We start from the raw sequence: 26851 nt of genomic DNA, 5'->3' as shown, positions 1-26851 counted from the left end.
GATTTCAGGGGAACCCAAACTGATTTTCTGAACTATCAGGATGTGTCCTAGCCAAATCTACTAGACAACAATGGAGCAAGGAAAAGCAAAGGGAATCTTCACAAAACAGAACTGGTGTTTACCTAATGTGGACCTGGGCATGCTGGCATCTTCTCTAGCAGTCAGTGAAGTGTTACCGTCTCTAGAGGGCACCTGCACAGAGCTCTGAAAAGTGGAAGGGTTGTAGGTTTAGAAAGACACGGAGCCTATGATCACAGTGACAGACTCGGAAGAGTCTCACTAGTTTGCAGTTAAAATGCCCAAACTGCTGCCTCAAATGTAAAAAGGAGCTGGGCGTTGGTGGCACACACCTTTAATGCCAGCACTCAGGAGGCAGAGGCAGGAGGATCTCTGGGAGTTCGAGGCCAGCCTGGTCTCCAGAGCGAGTGCCAGGATAGGCTCCAAAGCTATACAGGGAAACCCTGTCTCGAAAAGCCACAATAAATAAATAAATAAATAAATAAATAAATAAATAAATATGTAAAAAGGAAATGCAGTCACCATGAATATCTATGTTAGTCTACAGTTCTTACTTGATCAGTCTGCTCTCCAAGGTGGGGACCGATGGAAGTCACTTTAACTTGTTGGTTTAAGAGGAGTGCCCGAGAGTCGATTAGGTCTCTCTCTCCTAAGTACTGGCGCAGGGCATGTAATTCTGTGTTTCTTTCCAGGAAGGCTTGTACCATTTTTTCTGCAGCAGCCTGGTAAAAAAGGATCACAATGAACATTACTAGGAAGATATTGTAGTAAAATCAATAAAACTTATTTTAAAATTTCTTTAAAGATTTATTTATTTTTATTTTATGTTCATGAGTGTTTTGCCTGCATGCATGTCTGTGCACTATGTATGTGCAGTGCCTACAGAGGCCAGAAGGAGGTCCTTTTGAAACTGAAGTTACAGATGGTTGATAATTACCTGAAGGTTCTGGGAACCAATCCCAGGTCCTCTGCAAGAGTGCTCTTAACCACTGAGCCATCTCTCTAGCACCATTAAGTGTTATTTCTTTTCTTTTCTTTCCTTTAGCTTTCTTTTTTTTCTGAGACAGGGTTTCTCTGTGTAGCTTTGGAGCCTGTCCTGGCACTTGCTCTGGAGACCAGGCTGGCCTCCAACTCACAGAGATCTGCCTGCCTCTGCCTCCCGAGTGCTGGGATTAAAGATGTGCACCACCAATGCCCGGCAAGTGTTATTTGCTAAAAACCAACCATTTATTTAAATAAAACAAACAAAAAAAAACAAAGCAAAACAAACAAAAAACCCAAAACATAGGGAACCCTCAGAAACAATTTTCCTGCTCAGCATTTATAAAGAAAACAGTGGAGCACAAAGTCTTTCACAGGCAGAATAGTATGCACAGCAAACAGCATGTCTAGACCAGGTAAAACTTTCTGAAACAGGCTCTCCAAAGTCTCTACCAGGCTAAGGTGTTAAGATTTGGGGCAGAACTGGCATAACAAATGACTTCCTTTACTCTAGTTGTTTGTTCAGTCTTGACTGCCTTTTACCCAAACATTTGTATGGTTATGCTCTTTGCCAAACATGGCCTTATCACACTGGCCTCCCTATCTAAAACGTAATCACATGGGCAAAGGGTGTGGACTTTCAGTTTTGAGTAAGTATCACTGATCATAATGGCACAGAGCATTAGTTTGTAACACCGTGTTGTTTACCTGAACCTGCAAGATCTGCTACCTACAAAACAGACTGATGACTGTGAACTGATTAGAGCAGCCATTTGCAATGTTTACACAAATATCAAAACAATTTGTTACATTCCTTGAATACACACAGTTTTTATTTGCCAGACATACATATGGACAAATCTTATTTAAAGTGTCCTGGGGGGGGGGGGGAGCTGCTTCTACTCTCCAAATCCTTCTGCTGTGCTTAATTTTTCCTGATGCACTTCCTGTTACCTAATATATGTTCTTCCTTGCTTTCTCCTCCTCAACAAGACTATACTTCAAGAGCAACTCAGTGCTAAATCCCAAGTATCCAAACATGACTTGCCAGGAATAGGCACTCAGCAAATACTTACTGAATGAATTACATAACAAATTTCTTCATCAGACCAAGAGAATCTGAATCTCATGTAATCAAACTGCTTTCTAAATACATACATACATACATACATACCCACTGATCAGTGCTGGGCTCAGACTTTACCAGAATATTCTTACTACAGCAAGTGGTGGTTAATGCCGACAGTAAGTGTCTGTGTGATACTCAGCCACAAATAGGATACCTATCTCACACCTCCACCCTGCATGGCTCAGGGACCATCAGGGAAGAGGAAGGGGAAAGACTGTGAGAGCCTGAGGTCAGGGAAGACCAGACTGAAACTGTCTTCTGGACATGACAGGAGTACTGCTCTCAAGAACCCCCAATAGCTGTGGTTGTCTGTACAAGATGGGCACAAGATCAAGCCAGTTAGCATGCATTGAGGAGTGGCTTTTGAGACCCACCCCTCACTGAGAAGCTACTGACAGTTGATGGCTGCTGGGGGAGGGAGAGTCAGCTGTCTTTAAGGGTATGACCTCTGGTAGGTTCACTTCTCTCATGGGTGGCCCTATGTCCATAAGTATCTGGGCATTAGGAGTTAGAATCAGTGGGCTATGAAAAGAGAGGAGAAAAAAAAAGGGAGGAAAAGAAATAAACAAATAAACAAAGCTGGAATGAGCTGTGTTGCATCTGGGAGGAGTTGGGGGGAAGAATGAAGGGTGAATTTTATAAAAAGAGATTGTATGCATGTATTAGATTCTCAAAAAAGGTTATATTTTAACAGTTTAGAAAAAGAGTAGAAAAAAAATCTCCACAAAAGAGTAAGCAAAAGGAAAAAAAATTTAAAAAGGATGGGCCTGAGAGCCTCTCCCGAAACTTGTTGACAGCTAATGCTAATTGGAGGGTGAGGTACTATTTCTTTGGTGGTGTAGTCATTGATAAGTTGCTATTGCTCCAGTAATTAGCCTCCAACTCATGGTTAGGCAAGAAACCCCAATTAAACTAATCGTTTACACACCAAAGACTTGAAAGTAGGAGGGGAAAGGATCCCAGTGGGAATGAGAAAAAAGAATGGGGGTGAGAGAATGACTAAAATACGTGTGTGTGTGTGTGTGTGTGTGTGTGTGTGTGTGTGTGTGTGTGTGTGTGTAACTATCAACCAGTAGAAAAAAATAAATAATCAAACAATACAAGGGGAAGACCTAGAACTTATTTGTGACCATTAATGTATAGAAATTCACTTAGGGCAGACAAGATGGCTCAGCAGGTGAAGGTGCTTTCCATGTAAGCTGGGTGACCTGAATTGACCCCTGGAACTCACATAAATGTGGCAAGAGGGAGCTAATTCCACAAAGCTGATTTCCATCATTACACATGACATGTATGTACATCAGGCACACCCAGGCACACACACGATAATAATTGTAAACTTTCAGGGGGCCGAGATAATGAATTGGAACCATGTTAGCCAAACTCTAGCACCAACTTTCTCTGGGATGAAGCCAATTGTTTAGAGAAAAGCTGAGCTCCCATCACAATTTCTAAATGACAATTAAAAAAAAAAAACTTGCATTTTCAGTATGTAAAATTTGGACTCTTGAAGTATGGACTACTATCAAGTCTTGATAACTTAGATAATATTTCAGAATTCCATTCCCCTTTCTCTCAATACAAACATAAGATTAAAAAAACAAAAACTATGGATACATGTATCACCTAGGCCACCTGGATGCAATGTTCAAACCATTTCATTCTGACTGATGGAGAACTGTTGTTCATAAAAAGGAGGAGAGAAGCCGAGCTGACTGTAGAGAGAGCAAGCCCAGGTCACCAGCTCCAGACACTTCCTATCTGCTGACCCAGAGTGTATCGCCAGGTCCTGTCTCGTTCCACATCAATGCTTACTTGGTTGGCCTGCTCCCTGGTGCTCATCGACTGAAGCAGCCCCTGGATCTCCATCTCATGCTCCACAGTTTGTTTATTCAGATCGCTCAGAAGGTCCTGCAGCATGCCCTCTTTCTGCTTCAGGCGCTGGCACAGCTCCTCAGCCACTTCACTCTGACCGGGTCCCAGTTTGCTGAGGAATGTTGCCCTGAGATCCTAATGTGAAAGGGCCGGTGTGAATTTCTGGAGGACAGAATTTTCTCTACCGAACCTCGGAGGGCTTGTAAGCAAGCACCCACTGTAAAGTCATTATAAGATTCTTGGGAGTGCTATGATGTCTTATCATTTGTTTCCCCAGACCTAGCACAGGCCCATGACTAGGAAGGCTGTACAAACATACAGAACGGATACTAACAATATAGAGAAATATCTAGAATGGCAGCTTTCATGGTGATTTCTGAAGTAAGTAGGTTTCCTTATGCTTGGGCATGTAAGAGTTAATGTAGGGTGGAGCCAAAGGGACACTCAGCTCATTTGCTTCCTCTTCAGTGGAACTTTAGAGAGGGAGAACAGAACCGTGGGCTAAAGGAATGAAGATCTGGATGAGGTGGTACATGCCTCCTGAGAGCCTCAAGTAGGAGGGTGCAAGCTTGAAGCCAGCCTGGATATAAAGCAAGAGCCTGTCTGGGGGTAAAAGAGGACCAAGGAAACTGTACTTGTAAGGAGAATAATGCCACTACAGCCCCTGGTCTACACAGAAATACAGCATACTGTGCTTAAAACCATGGAGTCCTACCAGCTGGACTGAAGCGGCTCTGTGGCTCTGCTATGCTGCTCTGACAAGTGACTTAACCTCAAAGGTCTAGGTCTTTGCTTTGAAAGCAGAGTATGCCCTCATGAACTGGTGAGGGTTCACTAAGCTCTGAAAACAGTGCCTGATCCAGCAAGTACACCGTAACTGTTATAAAACAGGTTAGTTATAATATAGATGTGTTTTTAGATTCAACTAATTAGTTCTCATAGAGCTTCTCTGAGATTGATAAATGACGTGCTAAGTTTATAGCTGTAAAGAGAATTCCCAGGGGAAAGTAGTTACTCGCCCAGGCATAGAATATAATTGAAGACTTGGGTTGCTGGTCCCTGAGGCCTGGAGAGTGCTGCCCACCTGGGGCTGTGCCTAGCATTCCCTAAGTCAATGCCCTGGAGTCCTGAAGCCTTGCCTCCACTTCCTTGTCCTTGTTTTGCAGGGATGTCTGCAACTGCTGAAGGATGCTTTCTTGTTCCTTCTGCCAATGACCAGATTTGGTTTCCAATTCTGCCTTCAGCCACTGGAGGTTTTGACAGGTGGCAGTTAACTGTTCCAGTTCCAGGCCTTTGGCCCTCAGGAGACTCTCCATACTCTAAGGGGACAGACATAGCAAATGTAAGTCAAAGGGCACCCACACTCCTCAAGATTATAGAGATTAGTCCCGCCTTTAACTTACGCCCACCTGCCCCTTTTTGTAAGAGGAGAAAACACAGAATGTCAAACCAGCAATTTTCTTTAATGTGGTTTGCAGAGAGCTAAATATAGAACGCATGATTGTAGGAGGGGACGATTCTTTAGAGAAAAAGTGAATGGCTTCTTTAAGAACTGACAGATGGTGGCTAGATAAGATCTAAAATATGTATGCAAAAAAGCTAAAAGTATATGTTAAGAAAAAAGCAGTCATAATACATTGATATATATCTATATAATATAAATGAGAAAAAATATATGAAGTATGTGTGTATGTGCATTACCCCAGCAATGCTCACGGAAGTGTATGTGCATATCTATATTAATAGACGAGGATGAGAAGTTAGAACCACGTAATCAGCAATCACCATGCACTACTCCCCTATAAGTCTATCATGTAAAAGGAACAGGACTTTGTTGCCTCTCTCTACTGGCAGAGGTGGAATGAGTGAATGGTACTTTTCTTTGGTTTTGAAGAGGCTGAAGTGGGGGGAAGAGAGCAAGTTGGATTTGGCTCTTACTTGCATGGTAGTCTCATTGGCAGACAGGACACTACGAAGTCTCTCTAAATCATGATCTCGCTCTCTCACTGCACGATGAAGCTGCTGTAATTCCTTGTCCTTTTCTTCCAGAGCGGAGAACTTTTCATCTATAGCCCGCTGCAAGGAAAGTAAGGCTCCTAAATTCCAAAGGGCTCACTAAACTATAGATTCCAGGTGTGACAGAACAGAGAATGGAAACCCCAATGCAGTCATTTAGACACCAATCGCAGCGAGGAGAGTTGCCAGTGGAGTGGGGGAACCGGCTGCTTACCTCCAGATCAACAGCTCGGTCTTGTATTTGTTGCTGCATTTTCTCAACCAACACCTCATTTGTTTCTAGAGTTTTGTCTGGGTTATCTCTATATTGTAGGAGCTCCTGAAGTTCCTAATAGGACAAAAGTACTTTCCTTTATTCCTTTACCTCTTAGCTGAATTTCTTCATTTTTTTCCCAAGAAATTTGTTATTTAGCACACATACACAAAAAAACTCAGTGATAACAGACACTAAATTGCTAATGATTCTGCAATAAACAGACTAGCAGGGGAGCCAGTCTGCTCATGGAAACACGGGACACACTGCCTGACTCTGCCTAAAATGTCAGTAAAGAACTCACAGAAGATTTGGAGCGAGGCCTGGTGGAGCATTCCTGTAATCCCAGCTCTCAGGAGGCAGAGGCAGGTGGATTTCTGTAAGTTAGAGGCCAGCCTGGTCTACATAGCTCCAGGTCAGCCAGGGCCACATAGTCAGACCCTGTTCTCAGAACAAAACCAAACCAAATACAACAAAAAGATATTTCCCAAATAAAGATGCGGCATGGGTACATCTATGAGGGGGTGGCGATTATATGCAACGGTATGTAAAGATCCTATGCTCTGAAATTTAAGAGATTCAATGTGCACAACACTTAGAGTAGGTGACAAACAACTGATCGTGCCTCCCAGTGCCCCATTTTCCCCTAACATTTTCATTCTATCATTGAATTCTGTGGAAGTTCATATCTTCTGTCACGACTTCATGAAGTAGTGTCTGACTCAGAGCTGTTCTGCTTGCTGAATACTGCCTACGCTGTTTATGTATGCACACAGTTATTTACTTACTGGGTAGCACACTGCTTCGTGGATTGCATTTTCTACTCATTTTATGTGTTCCACCACTCATACAGGAGGCACCAGGGAGGCCTTGGGATAGGCATTTGAGAGCTCCGGATGCTTGGCTCTCATCTGACAACTCACCTGAAGCAGTTGCTCTTTGAGATGCAGACTTTGATGTAGGTGTTGAATGTCTTGTTCCCGGATTCGAATCTCATTGTATTTTTCCATCTCTAGAGTATGAAGCTGTTGGTTTCTACTGTGCAATTCTCCTTGGAGGTGTTGTAAAGCTTTTCGTAATTCCTGAAATAAATATATCCTCTTTTTAAAGTAACCTTTCCATGTGACCATTAGTTAAGAAGGTCATAATACTTTCAAGACAAGCTGGGCACGATGGCACCTGCCTACAATTCCAGCCTCCAGAGGACCCGAGGCAGAAGGATCTCAAATTCAAGGCCAGCCTGGGCAACATAGTTTGATCTCATCCCCAAAACAAAACAGAAAAAAACTACATGAGAAAATATAAAGTAGCCAAAAATGCCATTATTTAAATTGATACAGAAAAGTCTGTAAGATATAAATGAAATAGCTTATGAAAATCACGAAGTAGAAAGTCGATTTGCCAGAGTAGTTCAGTGTTCACTTCTGATTTGAAAGGATAGCTCTGTAGTGTGCTAAGGGAGAGTCTACACTGTATCCCCAGGCCTTTCCTAAGCTCAGTCCTTCTACATTTTCCTCCCTAAAGAATTCAGCTTCTTAGTTTATAGTATACCCCAACCCTGCAGGATATCTTAAATTATAGTATTTCTAAAGGAAATTCAGGACTCAAAATTAGTTTATGAACTACTAAAATAGGAGATATAGCATGTGCCCTGTGTTAACAAGACAGAGGAACTATTGAAGAATGAGTGCAGGTGTGCAGGTGTGAGGTCAAAAGGAACCACATTCAGGAGGTGGTTCTCTCCTTCCAGCACAAGTCCTGGAGCTCAACCACTTGTAAGGCAAGCGTTTCCTCCTTGCTTAGACATCTCACCTGCCAGCTGACTTTATCCTTTGAGAATGACCTCCGATCCCTTCTCCTTCATGAAACTTTCCCCATAACTTCTTCCTTAGCCCCTCCTAGACATTTGATAGAAACATAAAGCTGCATCTTCGGCAGCCCTGTTGAAATTCTGTCATGTGACTGCCTCTCCTACTAAACTAAGCAATTTAAGAGGCAGAGTCTCGAGTATTCACATTTGTATTTCCAGGACCCAGTCTGCTCACCTGGTACATGACCCAGGGGCAACAGATACTGAACCAAATTAGACTAAGCAAATGACTCAAGGGTTCAGGTTCAGCACAAACCATCCAGCTAGAAAGTTCCTGTGGGGCAAAGTCAGCAGTGGGAGCAATAAAATGGTTAATGATTTACCTGGTTATGTTTCCAAGAAGCTTCCTTCTGTTGCTCTGTCTCCTGGGCTGTAGCCTCTACAAACTGCATGCATCGCTTGACATCTGCCAGTCGCCGTTCTTTCTGGCGTACGAGTCTCTGGAGCTTCTGTATTTCAAGCTGGCTACAGAACAGGGCATTCTGAAGATCAAGCAGGGTCACCTGTTGCTGAGTTGGGGCAATGCCCTCTGAGCTCTGAAAAGAAGAGAATCATAACCATAAACACAACCACAAGGAGGAAAGCCCTGAGCAGCTGGGAGAACTGTGCAGCTCAGGGGATGCCACTCCTGCCTATGGCCCTCACGTACATGAAGTTGTCCAAGCTGGCTTTGGCGCAGCATTTCTCGAAGCTTTGCCATTGTTTCATTTTGACCTTCGATCACCTGGTACAGCTCCTCGGTCTGAAATGAGAGAAGGATAGCACGCTAATGTTAGCAAACTACACATACATTACAATATCTCTCCTCTACAGGTGTTAGTAAGAGAATCATTCCAAAATACCTACTGAGTGGACACCCATGGTAAGGTTTGCTAATCTGACAGGCGTGACTTCTACAAAATACAGAGTACTTATCTACTTCATTGGGATGAACTGCTTCCCACTGGTCTACGATTACATAATATTTTACCTCACTTTCCCTGCTTTTTAGCAATTCCTTGAGGCTTTGAATTGTCACATCTTGCTTCTGGGACGACTCCTGTGCAGCTCTTAGTTCACAGCTCATCTCATTCAGTTTCTCTTGAAGAATCTGAATTCAAAAGAAAATCTCTGTTAGCTTCATGGTGGCTTTTAACCTAGAGGGCATCAAACTGTCCAGCACATCTCGGGTTTCGAAAAAGTCTTAGGGCATATTGTCTTATTTCTTTCCCATGCAGAGCATGAGAGTCTGAATATGAAGAGAGGCAGCAAATATGACATGCTCCCCTCAAATGCTCAGACACCTCAGTTTTCATGCACTGCAGTTCCCTTTGTCAACATCCACACTATTCCTTTGGCCCATCCTATAAGACAGGTTACTATAAGAGCATACTAAACCAGAATTCAGGAGCCCCCTTGGAACAATTGCCTTGTAAGCAGACATTAAAATCTATGAGCTATACAGGAATGAGAAGTTACACTAAAGTCAAAAGCACAACTGATCTCAGAGCCTTGCTGTAAGGATTACATAGAGGGTCTAATCTCATTCCTAGATGGCATCATACTTTGGGGTGTATGCAACAAAGGGAGGGTCTGAGCAAGCTATGAGGACCTGTGTTTGATCCTAGCAGCCACATAAAGAGCCAGGCTTGGAAGGTGTGTGCTTGTAATCCTAACTCTGGTAAGGTGGAAACAGATGGATCCCTGAGCTTGTTGGCCAACCAACCTAGCCGAACTTTCAAGCCCTGGGTCCCAGTGGAAGACTGTCTCCCAAATACCCGGTGGTTGACAGCTGAGGAATAATACCTGAGATTGACTGCTAGTCTACACCCACATGCATACCTACCTATATACACTCAACTCACACATACACACACAAGAAAGGAAATAAAGATAAAAGTGTAGAGTACACTTTTAAATGAACTATTCCTCATGTCACAGTGTTTATCTCCCAAGTCCTACCCAGGATGATGGAGCTCAGGATGGCTGGAGCCCGTTCTGACCATACCTTGTTGCTGGCCTCTGTTTGCTGGATTTTGTCCTGGAGTTCTTCCAAGTGGGAGTCAGACACAGATTTATCCATAATGGGCTGGGATACAGGGGTCTCATCTGAGTCCAGCTTTTGTTGCTTGAGTAACTTCACAGGCTGGGGCTAGGAGGCAGCAGGGAGACAAGCTCACTAAGTGAATGCCGTCAATAACCCATTTGATTTTCATGTTCATACTGGGCCTCCTTTTTCAGAGAGCACTCCTAGCAAGTGGTGGGACTGTCTTCAGGAAGCCACCTGGTGATTTGTGCAGCAACTACGGTTCCCACTGATCTGAAACCACCATCCCTACTATGCCCCTTGTCATTCTCTACCCATTCTCACAAACACTGCTTTGTCAGGTAAAGCAAGTGACTCAGAATTTAAAGAGCATGGGACACTTTTTTTAATAAGAACGGGGTTATGACAATCAAATATTTGCTTCATTCCACTTCATTCTATGTTTAACCAGGAAATTAATAAAGGCATCGAAGGGCCAAAGTTATACTCCAATTACCTGTGCTATAATAAGCCTGGAAAACCTGTAGCCCTTTTTTAATAGGGGCCACACATTAGAAAACAGCATTTCTAGTCACCAAATCTCCGTAATTTATACCACAGTTGATAAGAAATGTCCTTGTTCAGTGAAAATATTAATAATTTAATAAAAAAAGAAAAAAAAACCAAAAAAAAAAGAAATGTCCTTGATCTTAAGAAATACATGGGGAAGTATCTAGAGTAAATGGCAAACATCTGTAACTATTAATAATTCTCACTTGTTTGCAAGGCAAACAAGCAGCACTTGATAAATCCAGGTGAGGAAGCATGGAAGGTTTTTGCCCCCCCCTTTTGTCTCTATATATCAAGATTATTAAAAATGAGGGGGGAAGTAAAATAATCACATAACCATAACAGTCTGAAAGGACATGTACTTTCTAAGAAAACTCATCTTAGCCAGGCGGTGGTGGCGCATGCCTTTAATCCCAGCACTCGGGAGGCAGAGGCAGGCAGATCTCTGAGTTTGAGACCAGCCTGGTCTACAGAGCTAGTTCCAGGACAGCCTCCAAAGCCACAGAGAAACCTTGTCTCAAAAAACAAAAAAAACAAAAACAAAAAAAAGAATACTCATCTTAAGGAGCATAAGTTGAACTATATTTCAAAGTATACCTGAAGATCACAATGAGCTAAAATACTGGATACCTAAGGAATTTGTGGCATTAAATCCTCCCCTGCTCTCCTGCCATTCCCTTTCTCACTAGGAAAAAGGAAAGAACTACTATTCATGGTTTGAGTTTTGTTTTTGTTTTTTCGAGACAGGGTTTCTCTGTAGCTTTGGAGCCGGTTCTGGAACTTGCTCTGTAGACCAGGCTAGCCTTGAACTCAGAGATCCGCCTGCTGGGTTTAAAGGCATACATCACCACTGCCCAGCTCATGCACTTTCAAACTTTACCACCTTCCAGGGCCCGGGGTTCCAGCTGACTTTAAATTTCTTCCTGCAAGGGACTGTGTAGGAAAAGGCAGGTGTGTTCTGTTTCCCCGGTGCTATTTATTAGGTCTCTAACACTATAAAATACAGAGTGCAGGGTGAGGTTCCATGGGGAGTACAATTCAGGCCACTATTTAGTTCTGGGTCTATTGAGGAAGTGATTATACCAGAAGAACATTCATCTTGACAGGTCACACAGAAAAGGTTCTTGACCTCTGCCAAAATTTATCTAGAACTAAAAAGAAGGATGAGATGTTGGTAACTGGCTATGGCTAGTCAGGAAGAATGTTCGAGACATAGGGGAGGAATGGGTGGGGCTGATGGATACAAAGTATTGACTTTGTTACTTTTATAAACAGAGAGATCTTATAACTGAGCACCCACATCAAATCACCATTTTTCTTTCTTTTTTGAGCCGGTCTCATAACCCAGTCTGGCCTCAAACTCACAACTTTGCCTTGGCTTCTCAACTGCTAAGATTACAAGCCTGCACCACCGCACCCAGCTTCAAACCACTGCTAAGAATTAAAAGGGAGCAATTAATTCTGTCAGGAAAAACAGGTACAAATAACGATGTTTTATTACCTTGTTTATAAGCATACAGTTATTTCTGAATGGCTCATTAAAAAGCTGTTTTATCCCCACTAAATGAATTGATAAAACAAAATCTTAAAACCCTAAAAAGAGTGATGATCAAAGAGGTACTAAAACAGTCTCAAACATAAACACATGGCAGGAAATAAAAACAACCATAAGAGTTCTGAAAGTTGATTCATAAAAACACTCAGACTTCTGGGAGTATCCTCTAGAAACTGGACTTCAATGCTTGCTTTGACAAGAAATGGGCCCACTTATCCTGGCTATGTCTCTTAGTACTGCTTGTTAACTTCATCTTCTCCCTCAATACACATCTGTTGAGCACAAAGAAGCTCACACTATGTTGAAGAAAAAAAATACTGTATAGGACAAAAGTGACTTCTCTTCATGCAGATTTTGCAGCACTTGGATTTGGTGGCTATGCAATAAATATGGTAATACAAAGAATCAGCTAGTGGCACGGCCCTTGGGTAACACAGGAAAGTACTACAGAGAACTGGTGACTGTTATTTTATATCAACTAGAGGAGGGTTCCTTTTTGAGACAGTATCTAAATGGACATCTGAAGGAGAAAGTAGCTAGCCATCCTAAAAGCAACAGAGAATCAAGCCAGGCAGGGAGAACAGCTGCCTGGGAAAAGAAAGGCCTATATGTCTAGAAGGGTACATCCCAAGAGAAATACAATGTGAGCCACAAGTGTAATTCTTAATTTTCTTATAGCTTCCCTGAATAACTTAAAAAAAAAAAAAACATGTACTCAGTTTTGACAATTTAAGTTAATTTTTTTTAAAAAAACATTTACAATAGAAATCAATAGGAAAATAAGACATTGTAAGTTTTAAGTATTTGAAATCTGAGGGCTGTTTTATTCTTAGAGTACATTTAATTGGATTAGCCACAGGTGAAGTGCACAAGAGGGAGACAGGCTGGTGGTGGCCTTATTAGAACACACTGGACAAAGGGTGGAGTAACAGGGTCAATCGTTAAGGCAGGCACAGCCCAGGTCTTACACTCCTGTACATCAGGGATCATCAAGCTGAATTCATTTAAACTGGAATGAGAACTGTCTGCAGTATTTCATGAACTCACATTTGTTTTATTTTTCGTGGTGCTGGGTATCAAACCCAGGGCCTTGTGCAGTCCGGTCCCCAGCCCTGACTGCAGTGTTTTCTAACAGAAAAGCAATCATATTTACTTGTTTAAAGGCTCACTCCAGCTGCTCAGTGGTGATGGTTAGGAAGCCCCAACAGAAAGGAGATGAGCCAGGATGCAGGTGAAAGGTGGCAGGATCATAAAGACAGCTGTGGAGGAGATGAGTGGATGGCTCTGGTATGGTTAATGTGCTGTTGCTCCAGACAGCTGGAGGCAGGAGAAGGATGATGACTCCCAGAAATACTTGAGATATTTGTTGTGAATGTGGGATGCCTCCCCTGAAGCAATATAAATTATGTCACGTACATACCACAGGAGATGACTGAAACAGATACTTACAATTCTAACGGACAAGTGAAATTGTCAGTGATTCTACGGGAAGCAGTATCTCCAAGACTTGGATTTTTGTTTCTTTGGTGTAAAATAACTCTCCAGTAATGTCCATTCCAAGTCTGAGATCTCAATCACAGCAAGCTGAATTGAAGAAACTGATTCCAGGACTGGAGCTACAGCCCAACTGCTATGTTCACCCGGCATGCATATGACCTCAGGCTCAACCACTAAATCTCTAGTTCTGACTACCAGGGGATAGTGTTAATGTTAAAATGCCAGGAAGGCAGTCGTATTAATTCACTTTAAATCAGAGAACTTAGGGTTCTGAGGGAAGCAGCAAACTAACCAGCCATCCCAATTCCACTTTACATACAAGGAAACGGAAAGCTACATAAGGTAGGTTAAGATATTCAAGTGACAAAAAAGTCAAGAAGTGTCCGGGGGAAACTAAACTGCAGTTGGTGATGCAACATTTATTTCTATGATCCCATCGCTCACCATACTGTCAGGAACATTTTAGGGATCAAAGGTTTGTGCTTAATGAGTAAGACCAATAAAAACAAAGCCAAACTAAAACAGGCCTGTCTCCTACTTTGCAGGCCCCTCTTAGAAGTAAGAACATTTACTTGTATATGTTTATCTACACACCTACGTATATATTCACATATGTGTGGTTTCTATGCCTCTGTGTGTATAAACACAAGGGTATAGGAGCAGCAAATCTGAAGCATCTCATTTGAACAGTCTCAGCCTGAATCACTGGAAACTTTCTGATTCTGTAAATGACTTATATTTAAAACGGGGGGGGGGGGGCTTTGGGGGAGCTTGGGGAATTGTCTCTCCTTTCTTCATAATTTATTCTTTTACAGAGGAGAACATGCCTTTTCAGAGAAGCCCAAAGGGCCTCTAGTAAGTTCCTCTGAGTCAGGAATGTGCACTAAGCTTTTATGTGTTAAACACATAAGCTCAAGGGTCCTGGAGAGATTCTACAGAGCCCAAAGTCAGTGATCCTTAGTTTAGTAGCATTAGGGTCATTCCTGGATACTTGGCTCCTAAGACAGTGACCTAACCACAACATCCTTTCAAATTAATCACTTTCAAGCCAGAGTTAGTATACATGCTTTATTGATCTGAAAAAGCAGAGCGATGTCCAGGCCTGGTGTGCACAACTCAAGACTAAAAAGCAGTTGTTTTGACCTCTGCATTAGCAGCATTTTTCCTGGCATATTAGAATTCCAATAGTGAGTCACAGACCTCAAGCTGCAATAATTTTCTATCCTGTTGTTCATCATCAGAGACCAACAAGAACCATCAGCTAGCATAAAATTAAGAGCCTAACCTTTGACTACTCTCTAATGTCTATATTCTCCAAATGGTCCCATCTACCTAAATATACAGCAAGGGTGTAAGTGGGACAAATCCACAAGAGTCCCAAAGGAGCAGAACTTGACATTGCAAGGTTTGAAGCAAAGATGCACTCTTTGAATTTGGTCAGAAAGGAGCCCGTATGAGGCTCAGTCAGAGCTCTGTGAATTGCTGTTTACAAAGGGACCACACCCCCTTATCATAGCTTTTCTATTTCAGGGCCAGACAATGAAGAAGGAAATTACTACCCAGAACAAGACGGTCAAACCTTTCTGTAGATAATCTGAAGAGCCTGGGTCCACAGAAGGGAAATAAATGATTTGCATAGTATCAGTAAGCAAGAGAAATATGCCATGGCTGTTTATCTAATATAAGGAAGGAGACATAGGGGCAGGGTGGGAGGGAAGCAAAGCTATCAGGAAGAATCTTCATGCTGATAGTTACTACACATACAATGTATTAAGTGGAAGATTAAACAATAGAATCAAAATGACTCAACACAAAGGCCTTCCTATTGTAGGAAACATTTTTCTTCTAAGGTTCTTGTATCTACAAATCAAAAAGATAAAAATAACAAAAACATTTTATTCTTCCTACATTTGCTCGGAGAAACAGATAAAAGCTGGTCTGTCCATGTCCCACCTAGCTTTGGTTTTACCCTACAGCACAATAGCTCTTAAGGAGATTAAAAGTCAATTAGACTTCATCAATGGATCATAGGGCTAGAATAAAATGCATATTTTGCTTATAAACACTTTTAGCTCAGTGTAACTATTTTACCCTGCATCTTTATCTATTAGAGAAAACATAGTAATTACACACTCTTTCTTGAAGCTCAATGTCATTTTCTCACCTCCCAATGTCTTATTCTTCATACAGCACATAAAGTCATGTGATAAGAAGGTCATATCCCACTAGTTTAAAACTCTAACGTCCACAGTTACTATGGTAAAGGGATTTGATCTAAGGATACAATTACCATAGTTTACACACTCACTCAGTTTTCTTTATAGAAACCCCCCAAGTGCTGCTGGAATCCTTAGGATGCAGAAAGAAGATTCTTGGTTTAAAACAGGCTAAGTTGATGTGCTTCAGACAATGTAATTAAATGTACAGAATTAAAATGTCCTGGCTGAAAATGGTGAGGGATCTTTGGCTCTGTTAGGGCTAATACTTAAACTTTCAAACATTCCTAACCAAGGGATCCTCTTGAAAATCCTTCCCAACTCCAAAATCGGCTGAGTCCAGGCAAAATACGAAAAAGTATTTTTCAATTAAATATGGAGTAAAAATATTCTTGTTTTCCATGGAATCTTCAGGTCTTCAGCTAGCTACAGTACTGGCCATAGTTGAGAGACAAAAACAACTTATTTCCCCATCATGACAAGCCTATTTTCTGATCCTAAGAGGAGAATGCCATGTTTAATTTGTAGCAACTATGTCTGGTCACAGAAACACTGTTTGGGCCAAGCATAGAACTGAGGCCCCATTATACAAAGAAAAGAAGTAGCCAGATGCTATTAACACTTCACACAAATGAAAGCACTGTTTTGCATATATTTTAAAACATCCCTTGCACTTTCTGCTAAAGTTCTTATTGGTATACAAATTTTACAAGTTGCCTAATTATGCCTCAAAAAAAAAAAAAATCCCATTGAATTGGAAGCTCAACTCCACCAGACTGTACATTTCTGGACTCCAGTTCACTGAGGATTAGGCTTCCCCAGTGATTTCTAGATTACCCACCTTTGCCAATGTGCTAGGATGTTTAACAAAGTTAACTGAATCTAGCTAGCATTTAGTGTTGCTGTGGAAACAAAGCAGCATCTGCCAGGTCCCTGTAAACAGTGGAACTCAAAAGGGTGGTCTCAACTCAGTTCCGCAGAGACACAATAGCTCAAATTAAGTTCAACTGTCATTCTCCAGTCATTATGAAAGTCAAAAATATGGTGAGTGAATCCCTTTCTTACTAATAACCATCTTCCAGTAGGGCTCAGTAGAAAAGCTACCTGTGCAGTTTTCACCTTAACTTTATGAGTGACAACATTTGAATTCCCAAATATCTCCCACCAAAAAGTCACCACTAGCTCTCAAATGACCGTTAATTATCACAAACAATGCCCAGATTTCTTTTGATAGATTAATAGGTTTTGCCCTAAGTGCCAATCATTTTGAGGCATCTGGGGGATGAAAAGCTAAGCGTTTCAGGGAGAAATGACCAGAAACCTAACTTTCTTACGGAAAAACAACGGAAAATATTATCCATACATCTAAACACAAAAATGGCAAAAAATCAAGGGGAAGGGGGACTTCTGTACAAAAGTACAAGAAATATCCTTTTTTCTATGGGAAAATAATCTTTATCTTTATTTTCTTTGGGAAATAATCTTTATTTTCTATGGGAAAATAATCTTTATCTTCTGGTATGTAAAAGATAGGGAATTTTGACATTAAAAAAATCAATGCCTAAAAGGTTTATGAAAAGCAACTTATCTAAGTGTAAATCACATTTACTAAATGGGGCATGAGCAAAAAGTATAGCCAAAATGGGCTTAATGATTAATTTTTTTCAAGCCTAGAACATTATTATCCTGAAGCTAAACAAATGATGGAAAGGCCCTGGACAGCTCATCAGAGAGGCCCCACGTGCAGCCATTGTGTATACCTGGAACTGGAGTGGCAAATACTCTTCATAGAGATCATCCCACAGCTCCTGCAGGTCTGAGAGCTCCAAAGGGTAACTCACGGGTGTCAAAGGCCTGTTAAGGAAACTGGAACTAACTCCATTTGTCATGATATGGCCAGGCTTGGCTCCAAGTGGGCTGGATTTCACTGGAATTGGAAGCTTGCTCCCTCGGGGACTTTGAAGGGGCTTATATTCAAGACCTTTAATCATGCTAAGAGCTAGCTCCAGTTTGTGGTTACAGAATTGCTGTGGCGCCTGTTCATCCGAACAATAGTCACACTTTAGAAGTTCTTTCGCACTTCTCTCCATTTCCTCGTCTTTCTGTTGTGGAGGACTAGCCTGGACACTAGCATCCAAAGATTCCACAGAGGAACCTGGTGTCCCTTCCTCCATGCTTTCTCCATCCGGGGGTACTTTTGTGCTTGCTAAGTCTGGTGGCCCAACCTCTGACAATGCCGGTTCTTCAGTGCAAATGCTGGTGGAGCACCTGCTAGAGGGGGCATAAGAAATACTTCTGGCCACTTTTCGAGGCACCTTACAAATGGCTTCATAGTCGGAATCCGCAACTCGCAAAGCCGCACAACCACGGCATCTCCTGGGTCGGTTTCCGGGACCTTCAGAACCATGACAGCTGTGGGACTCCTGACTCTGTTCCTCATTTTCTACCCAGCACTCAAACCCCGAATAGGCAAAGTCTTCCTGGAGCAGTGCAGAGTACCTCATATCTGGCAAGCTGGAAATGTCAACAGTCCCACTCCCCGCCTTGATCTCCTCGCTAGAGTCATCGTTATTCTTCCGATACATACTGGCAATGCAGAACTTGAGGCGGTCCTTTTCCAGCAGCAGCTTCTGCAAGCGCTCAAGAGAAAGGGCTTCGATCCTGGCAATAACAGTATCGAATCGATAGACGCGATCGAGCATGAAAGCACACTTGCTGCAGGCAAACTCGGCTTTGCCATCACGAGTGACATCTTTGCCTAGGACGTACGAAAGCAGAACCTGGAGGTTGAGCTTGGACGCTGGATGGAAGATCCAACGCCGCTGGTTCCCACACAGCTCCCGGGCACAGATCCTGCAAATCTCTTTCATCTTTACTCCGGGAGGGTGCCGAGCTGCCCTGTAATGGCCACAGCTACGAGTTGCTCACTGGCTCTGCGGTGCGTTTGTCTTCCCACCTTGATTGTCTGTGGCTGGCATGGCCCTGCCCGGGGTCCTCATTGGGTAGGGTACACCTCGGAGCGCGCAGGCTCTGGGTACCACACGGCCAGCCCCGCCCCTCGGGCAGGGGGCGGGCTCCGAAACGCCGAGGGGGATGCTGAGTGACAGGATGCGAGCTGCGCGCGGACGCTGCCAAGGCCCCCACAGCTGTCTCTCGCGCGGACCGCCGCGTCCTCTACGTCCTCCCGCGCGGGCAGGATGGGCTCTCGGACAGTAGTGGCGGCTCAGGGCTGACGCAAAGCCCGGGCGATGAGGCATCAGATTTCAAGATGGCGTCGGGGCAGGCAGCCTCCGTGAGAGTCCTCTGGGAGTTGTAGTCCGACCGCGGTGGCTCTGCGCATGCGGGCTGGCGAGCACATCGCCCCCGCCCTCAATCCAGTCTCTCCAGATTCCCGGGTAACACAGACTTACTCCCGAGTGGAAAGTGGAAAACCAGATATCAGGCCAGTGCCTGGCTGCTTTACTCTGATGAGATCTCACCAAATGCACGCCCTAATCCCTTCAAGGAATCTCCCTCTTCTGCTGGATGCCTCGAGGCTCCTCCCAGGGAGGAGAAAGCCCAGTCCCCTCCCCGTCCGTCCACGGCCAGTGCCACGTACACTGTGGATGTGGCCTGGCCGTGCCACTTGGTACCGCTGCGCCACCGCCTTCCCCTGCCGCCGCCGCCCTACCTCCACTCCTAATTCTGTTAGGCTCTGGTGTCATAAGGCCCCAGGGCGCCCAGATGGGTGGGGAGGACCTGATAGCTAGAGAATGCAGGTAGAGCGAGTTTGCCAAAGTCAAGCTAAGGTTTAACCTTCCCTACTATTGGATGGATCCTAGAAAGGCGACTAGTGTTTCTCCCATCAGTGTTGGGGGATGGGTGGCTTCGGCTAGCCGACCTAGGTGTTTTGTCCTTTTATGGAGGAGGGGAGGGGAATGGACAGTGTACAAAGCAAACAACTGAGAGAGAGAGTCCAGCAAACTCGAGGTGACTGCACCTGTTAATCAAGATTTTAGAGATAACAAGAGACAGAGCTTTGTCAAGCTTGAGGCCTCCTGAGAGGAGATTGTCACGAATTCTCTTTCTGGTTCACGTAGACTGCTTTTTCGAAATGGAGATGGGAGACAGACGTTTCTTTGAGAGTGTTTTCAACTCAAGTACTTCAGAATTAGGGCTGGAAATTCACTGGCATTGCTACTACCAGGTTTTACTACGTACTGTTAAGTCCCCCACCCTTGTGGACTGAACTTTACACACAAAGGAAGGGAACCTGGAGCAGGGACTGGATGGGATGCAATTAGCAAAAACTACTGAGGGTAAGAATTCACTTCCTGGCTTGAGAGGCAAATACCAGAGAAGGAACTCTATCCCCAGCAACCACTTGAACTTCCCCCAGAGTAGGAACTCAGGTCCCTAACGACTTTTAAATTCTAATATCGAGAGACTGGGGCTATTGTTATTATTCTAGCCACCTAACCAAAATCCTGGAGCTTTGCTGCAACATAACGTTGCACATACAATTTCACCTAAAGACACAGATTCTGATCTTCTAGCCAAGACCATAAAATGGGATTCCAAGTAAACAGCTGCAGTTTTGTATCCTCTAGGTATATGAGCTTGAAGGTCATGAGACACTGAGCAACAATCTTTGAAATCTACAAGAGTTGCTGGACTCGCCCTGACTAATGGACAGAGAGCATACTCCTCCCACCTAGAGAAAATACTCCCAAGGAACATGGAAAAATAGTGAGCTATCACCCCAGAACTAGCCCTAACATGATCATCGGTATTTAAAATCACTTGATCATAGTCAAAAGGTAATGAAGTGTAGATAACAGAACTTGAAGCTTAAAGTTTAAAAATAAAGCTTAAAAGAAACATTATAATAAGTTTAGTAACTTATGATTCTTATCGTCATCTTTATCACAATTTGTAGTTAACAGTGACTCCTTAAAAGGAAGGAAGCAAAATGGAGTGAAAGGAACTAAATGCAGACATATCATTCTATAGACTATGAATCATTTGAATTTAGACCAGTGAATATTCAGTTATCACCTTTAATTCTCTGGGTTTTTTTTTTTTACATTAAATATTTTCTTTTAAAACTTTTTTTTAGCTTAAAAAAACTGTATGTGCACCAGTGTTTTGCCTGCATGTATGTGTATGCACGTATATATAGGCACCATGTAGGTGTCTGGTGCATATGCATACATCAGGAAAGTTCTGAAGAGGGAGTTGGTTTCCCTCGACTGGAAACCTGTAGTTCCAGATGGTTATGAGCCATATAGGTCCCGGGAGCTCAACCCACATCCTTTGCAGAGCACAGGTGCTCCTTAACAGCTGGGCCATCTCTCCAGCCCTAATTTTCTTCTAATTTAGAGAAGATCCCACAGATAAAGCCAAAGGCTGTGCCAGTTTAACATACCAGGTTCTACTTAGATCTAAGCCACAAAACTTGAAACTGAAAGGAAATGCTTGTAACTTGCATGATATACACATAGTATGGGCAACTCAATATAGACAAAGGCTCAAATAGGGATATACAAATTAAAAATGGTTATATCTGAGGACTGAAAATGGATATTTGCATCCCCTTTCCCTTATTTGGATTCTATAATTTTTCATAATAAATTTACAGCACTTTGGGATAAGAAAAAATAGTTTCTTAAAAACAAAGTAGGATGACAGGCTTAGTGGCACATACCTTTAATCCCAGCACTTTGGAAGGCAGATCTCTGTGAACTTGAGTCTACATTTTAAGTTCCAGGCCAGCCAGGACTACATAGTGAGACCCTGTCTCAAACAAGATAGGATAAACATGTTCTTGCATGTTCGTGTGATGCAACACTACTCAACAATGAAAAAGAATGGGCTCTGATGTGTGTTCCATGCATGGATCCCAAAAGTTGGTAATCAAAAAATCACATACAAATGAAGCATATCTTGTGTGATTCATTTGAAGTAAAAATAAAATAAATAAATAGAAAAAATGCATCTATTATAATAGAAGTCAGGAATGGTTGCAGGGTGAGAGAGTGAAAATGAATTTCTAAGTAGGATGTGGTAGCTAGTTTTATGTAAATTTAGAATAATCTAGAGTTATCAGAGAGTTAGGATCCTCAATTGAGGAAATGTCTCCATAAAATCTGGCTGTAGGAAAGCCTTAGGGCATTTTCTTAACTAGTAAGGGCCCAGCCCATTGTGGTTGGTGCCAGCCCTGGGCTGGTGGTTCTGGGTTCCATATGAAAGCACGCTGAGCAAGCCATGAGGAGCAAGCCAGTAAGCAGCACCCCTCCATGGCCTCTTCATCAGCTCCTGTTTCCAGGTTCCTGCCCTGTTAGAGTTCCTGTCCTGACTTCCTTCAATGATGAACAGTGATGTGGAAGAGTAAGCCAAATAAACATTTTCCTCCCCAGTTTGCTACAGAAACCCTAACTAAGAAGACAAAGACATTTTCTGGGGCAGTAAAGATTTTCTCTGCCATGACTTGAATGATGGGTACATGGGTTTGTGTAGCTTCCAATGCTCATGAAATTGAGCCCAGTTGCAAATGAAAAATATGTCTGGTTCTTGTTTAATATGAACTTTAGAAAACACAGTGCACCCCATACATTTAAGACTGAAGCAATGTATGTGATTAAGGTGAGATGGAAGATTTTTGTGATGATTTATTTGATGTAAGGATGATTACTTCTAAAACTCACTGAAGGCACATAATAGAAAATTTGAGAATGGGTTTCATATTATGGAGTTTTAAGTAAGATATCACTGGGCTGTATTAGTAGTTTGTCCTAAAGATAATGGGATGATAACAAAACTGGGTGTGGAGGCTCCTGCCTGTAATCCCAGCATGTGGGAGACACAAGCAAGAGGACAAGGAGTTCAAGGTAATCCTCAGCTACATAGTGAATTGGAGGCAAGCCTTGACTACTTTAAGACCGTATCTCCAAGAAAGAAAGAAGGAATAAAAATGACTGGTGAGCACATTCACAAGCATTTAGTAACTTAGTAGTTACTACTTGGGTGGTTGACCTTAGGTGAAGTCACTTACATCTGGTCCCTAGATTCCTAACGGACAATATGAAGTTTTAAAATACAAGTTTTCAGACGTTAGTATTCCATCAGAATGAGGTGTGGTGGGGGGTATTAAAATACAGATGGGGTTGCTTGGACCTCCTAACAAATTCCCAGATCTTGCTGATGATGTTGTCTGAGAGCTGTGCTTTGAAAATCACTGAACCATATATAACTACTAAATTGGATTCAGAAAAACTTCAGTAAAAATATCAGAAGTTTACAGAGGCTAGAGAAATGGCTTGGTTACGAGCACTTACTGCTCGAGAAGAGGACCCAAGTTCGGTTCCCAGCACCCACATGGTGGCTCACAACCTTTTGTAACTTCAGTTCCAGAAAATCTGATTCTCTCTTCTGATCTCCATGGGCACTGCACATATGTGGTGTATAGATACACATGCAGACAAAGACATTGATGCACAAAGACATTTTTTTTTAAAGAAAAAAGGCCAGAAGGTATGTAGATAAATGAAAAAAAAATCTATCAAAGAACTAGTCACAAAATTAATGTTGAGCCACTGGCAGTGGTGGCACTCCTTTAATCCCAGCAATTGGAAGGCAGAGGCAAGCAAATCTCAATGAGTTCAAGGCCAGCCTGGTCTACAAAGTGAGTTCCAGCACAGCCTGGTCTACAAAGTGAGTTCCAGTACAGCCAAGGCTGTTACACAGAGGAACCCCATTTCAAAAAAACCAAAACAACAAAAAAAATTAATGTTGAATTTAAAAAACTATACAGTAGTTGGGGGTGGTGGCTCATGCCAGTATATTATTCCAGCACTCATGAAGTTGGGGCAAGAAGATTGGATTGACACTGGTTCAAGGCCAGCCTGTGCTTACATTGTGAGTTCTAGGTTACTGTAGGCTACAGGGGGTGACTCTGTCTCAAAAAATTAGAAAAAAAAAAAAAAAGGAAAAAAGGAAGGAGGGAAGGAAGGAGAAGAGGAGGGAGGACTATATTCCCATTGTGGTGGTTTTACTGTGGTAGCATTTTATTTGTTCTGTTTTGTTGTTGGTACCATCCCTGTTTAGGTATTAGAGTCTGAGAAGTTCCTCTTGGAACTGCCATCACTTTTTGTATCCATTGTATGGCGATAAAGCTGTTTCTAACATCTAATTCTGGCTTGGGAGGGAGTTTCCAAGGGAATGAGAGGTGGGAAACCCCCATGTTCCAAACCAGCTGTACTGGGTTTCACTGCCCTAACTGTTCTGATTAATTAAAGTTCTTCCCCACTGGGAAAAAAAAATGGTTCAGGCATATAAGAAGAAACAAACAGAACAAGAAAGAAGAAGAAGAAATGAGTGTCCAAGTTAAGCCATTTAGGCCTAGTAATAACACAAACGGGGACATGGTCTCCATGGGCTGGAAATAAGAAACAGTGGTGCTTTCCACTAATCAGTGTAGTATTTGGAAACGTGGACTTCAAAGGCAGGAGACTTCCAGTAAGTCTATAGATTGCAGTCATGCATTTTAGCAGAATCCAAGTTAAGACTGTAAACATCAGGTCCTTTCGAATTAAGTTACTAAATAACCATAGTTTCATAAATAAAACTTCAGTTGTGTATTAAATATGTGAGCCAGTCAACATGAATTTATGCAAGCGTGATGTCTTCTCTGGCTTTGCTGAGCCCTCGGGCACAGGTAATTAGAATAACTGGCTAGCTAAATGGTACAGACACAATCCGGTGTGAGAGAAAAACACCGAGAGTAGTGTGGACTGAGAGAGTTGGAGGGGGCAGGAGTAGCAATGCAAAACAGTTGTTAGAAAAGAGGGACAAAGGAAAACTTCCAGCCAAAGAATGCAGTATTAGTCTTGGAAGTTGGGGTGAACACAGTGTATGCCTGGAAGTGAAGGGAGATGGTGGGGATGGCTGAATATCTATATTTCTCCCTATTCACCGAATCCTCTGCAGCTGTTTGTTCACAGGTATGAAGGCCAACTGTATAGCACCCTGGCCCAGAGGACCTTAGCATGTAGCATTTAGTTAGAGTATTTTGACAAAAGCAAAAGAATTTGGACATGATGTCATGCACTTGAGCAGAGAATCACACGAAGGAAACTATTTTAGGAAACCAAGCTGTGCCACAGATAGGACTGCAGTGTCAAGGAAGTTTCTGGATGATTACAGGGCGATCTGCTGAAAAAGCCCATCACAGCTGTTTATGCGTAGAGTAATAACTTCTGGTATAGAAATGGCAAGAAATGGCAAGAGTGTGGTAGATATGAGAGTCACCTTAAGAGTGAATGGAAAGGCTTGCTATATATGTGTTAGACATTTGAGCCAATGAGCATGCAAGTTGGTGGAAGTTTCTGTACCACCAGCCAGTTCCCAAATAACCACACAGAGACTTATTATTAATTATAAACGCTCAGCTGATAGCTTAGGCTTATTACTAACTAGCTCTCACAACTTAAATTAACCTGTATTTATTAATTCACATGCTGCCAGGCGGCTCATGGCTTGTTACCTCATTTTCTGTATGTCTTGCTCCCTATGCATCTATTTGGTGACTGCCATTCTTCCTCCCAGTGGTCTGTCAGTCTTGCTCTCCCGCCTAACCTCTTCCTGCTTAGCTATTGACTCAATTAAATCAACACATCTTCGCAGTGTATAAAAGGATTATTCCACAGCACGTGCATGTATGCAAACTCATAGAGGATGAAAAGAAACAAAGGGTTTGTGATGCCCAGTTTTTGACAACTTGAAAAAAGCCAGAGTCATTTGAGAAGAGGGAACATCAATTGTGGAAGTGCCCTCTCCAGATTGGCCCGTGGGCCAGCCTGTGGTGCATTTTCTTGATTGATAATTAATAGACGAGGGACCAACTGGCTGTAGGTGGTGCTACCCCAGGGCTGGTGATCATGGGACCTATAAGAAAGCAGACCCAGCAAGCCATGAGGAGCAAGCCAATCAGCAAGGATTTTCCATGCCTTGCTCCTGTTCCTGCCTCCAGGTTCCTGCCCTGTGTTCTTGCCTTAGTGATGGCTCCAGCATTAGCCAGCTGTTGGGGTTTGAAATGGAACTTGCATGGTGTGTCACTGGTGAACCAATGGTTAAGAGTTGTGTCCCTGATACTTTGGTACCTGGTAGAATCTAGGAACCTTCAACCTTCACATAACAGAATGGAGAAGAGAAGAAATGGCAAACGGATGAAATTCAACTATGTCGTACCCCTTGCACCCAAGTCTCAGGAAAATCATGGAAGAAGGCCCAGAGGAAGAGGAAGAGGACTGCTGTCAAACAGTGTCTTTTAGACATGACAGGACAGCTATACTCATGAACTCACAGCACAAGACCTCCACAAGTTCGCCGGGTGGTGGTGGCGGCACATGCCTTTAATCCCAGCACTTGGGAGTCAGAGGCAGGTGGATCTCTGTGAGTTCAACCAGCCTGGTCTACAGAGCCAGTTCCAGGACAGGCTCCAAAGGTACACAGAAACCCTGTCTCGAAAAACCAAAAAAAAAAAAGACCTTCACAAGTTCAAGCCAGTCAATGGTTTGAATGGTAGAGGGGCTGCTGAAGGAGGGAAAATCAGTTTTCTTTAGGGGTACGATCCCTGCTAGGTTGACCATGTTCCAGTAGCCATATGCATTTGGATAGCACTGATTTGTGCCTCAATACGTTATATGGAAAGAAAGACAAGAAGGAATGACTTTGGGTGGGGGAAATGAGAGGGATTTGGGAAGAATTGAAGGGGAGGAGTTGGGAGTGGATATAATCAAAACACTGTATGGAATTCTCCAAGAACACATAAAAATAAACAAATGATAGAACCTTTTCATGCTGAAAAAAAGGTCTTGAAGTTACTTA

General features: G+C 42.7%; 1 protein-coding gene across 8 annotated transcripts in view; it reads right to left on the bottom strand.

Moving 5' to 3' along the window:
* The window catches only part of LOC100772072 (myomegalin), a 172270-nt gene that overhangs the window by 54113 nt on the left and 91306 nt on the right, over positions 1-26851 (bottom strand). For 4 of the 8 annotated variants that reach the window (XM_035451269.1, XM_035451268.1, XM_035451271.1 and 1 more), the window contains exons 1-12: positions 17746-18855; positions 10130-10273; positions 9113-9232; positions 8792-8884; positions 8466-8678; positions 7196-7354; positions 6234-6347; positions 5942-6079; positions 5143-5322; positions 3944-4138; positions 573-740; positions 123-204 (exon numbers count right to left, since the gene is read on the bottom strand). In XM_035451269.1, coding sequence (XP_035307160.1) covers positions 123-204; positions 573-740; positions 3944-4138; positions 5143-5322; positions 5942-6079; positions 6234-6347; positions 7196-7354; positions 8466-8678; positions 8792-8884; positions 9113-9232; positions 10130-10273; positions 17746-18855 — 2716 coding nt within the window. Of the gene's footprint in view, positions 1-122; positions 205-572; positions 741-3943; positions 4139-5142; positions 5323-5941; positions 6080-6233; positions 6348-7195; positions 7355-8465; positions 8679-8791; positions 8885-9112; positions 9233-10129; positions 10274-17745; positions 19519-26851 lie in introns of those variants that run through there. The other 4 variants (XM_035451273.1, XM_035451274.1, XM_035451270.1 and 1 more) reach the window with 2 other exon arrangements.

This window comes from Cricetulus griseus (assembly GCF_003668045.3).
Source record: "Cricetulus griseus strain 17A/GY chromosome 1 unlocalized genomic scaffold, alternate assembly CriGri-PICRH-1.0 chr1_0, whole genome shotgun sequence".
NCBI classification, from domain to species: Eukaryota; Metazoa; Chordata; class Mammalia; order Rodentia; family Cricetidae; genus Cricetulus; species Cricetulus griseus.
Note: the sequence above shows the minus strand (reverse complement) of the source record. Positions and strands in the feature narration are given on the sequence as shown.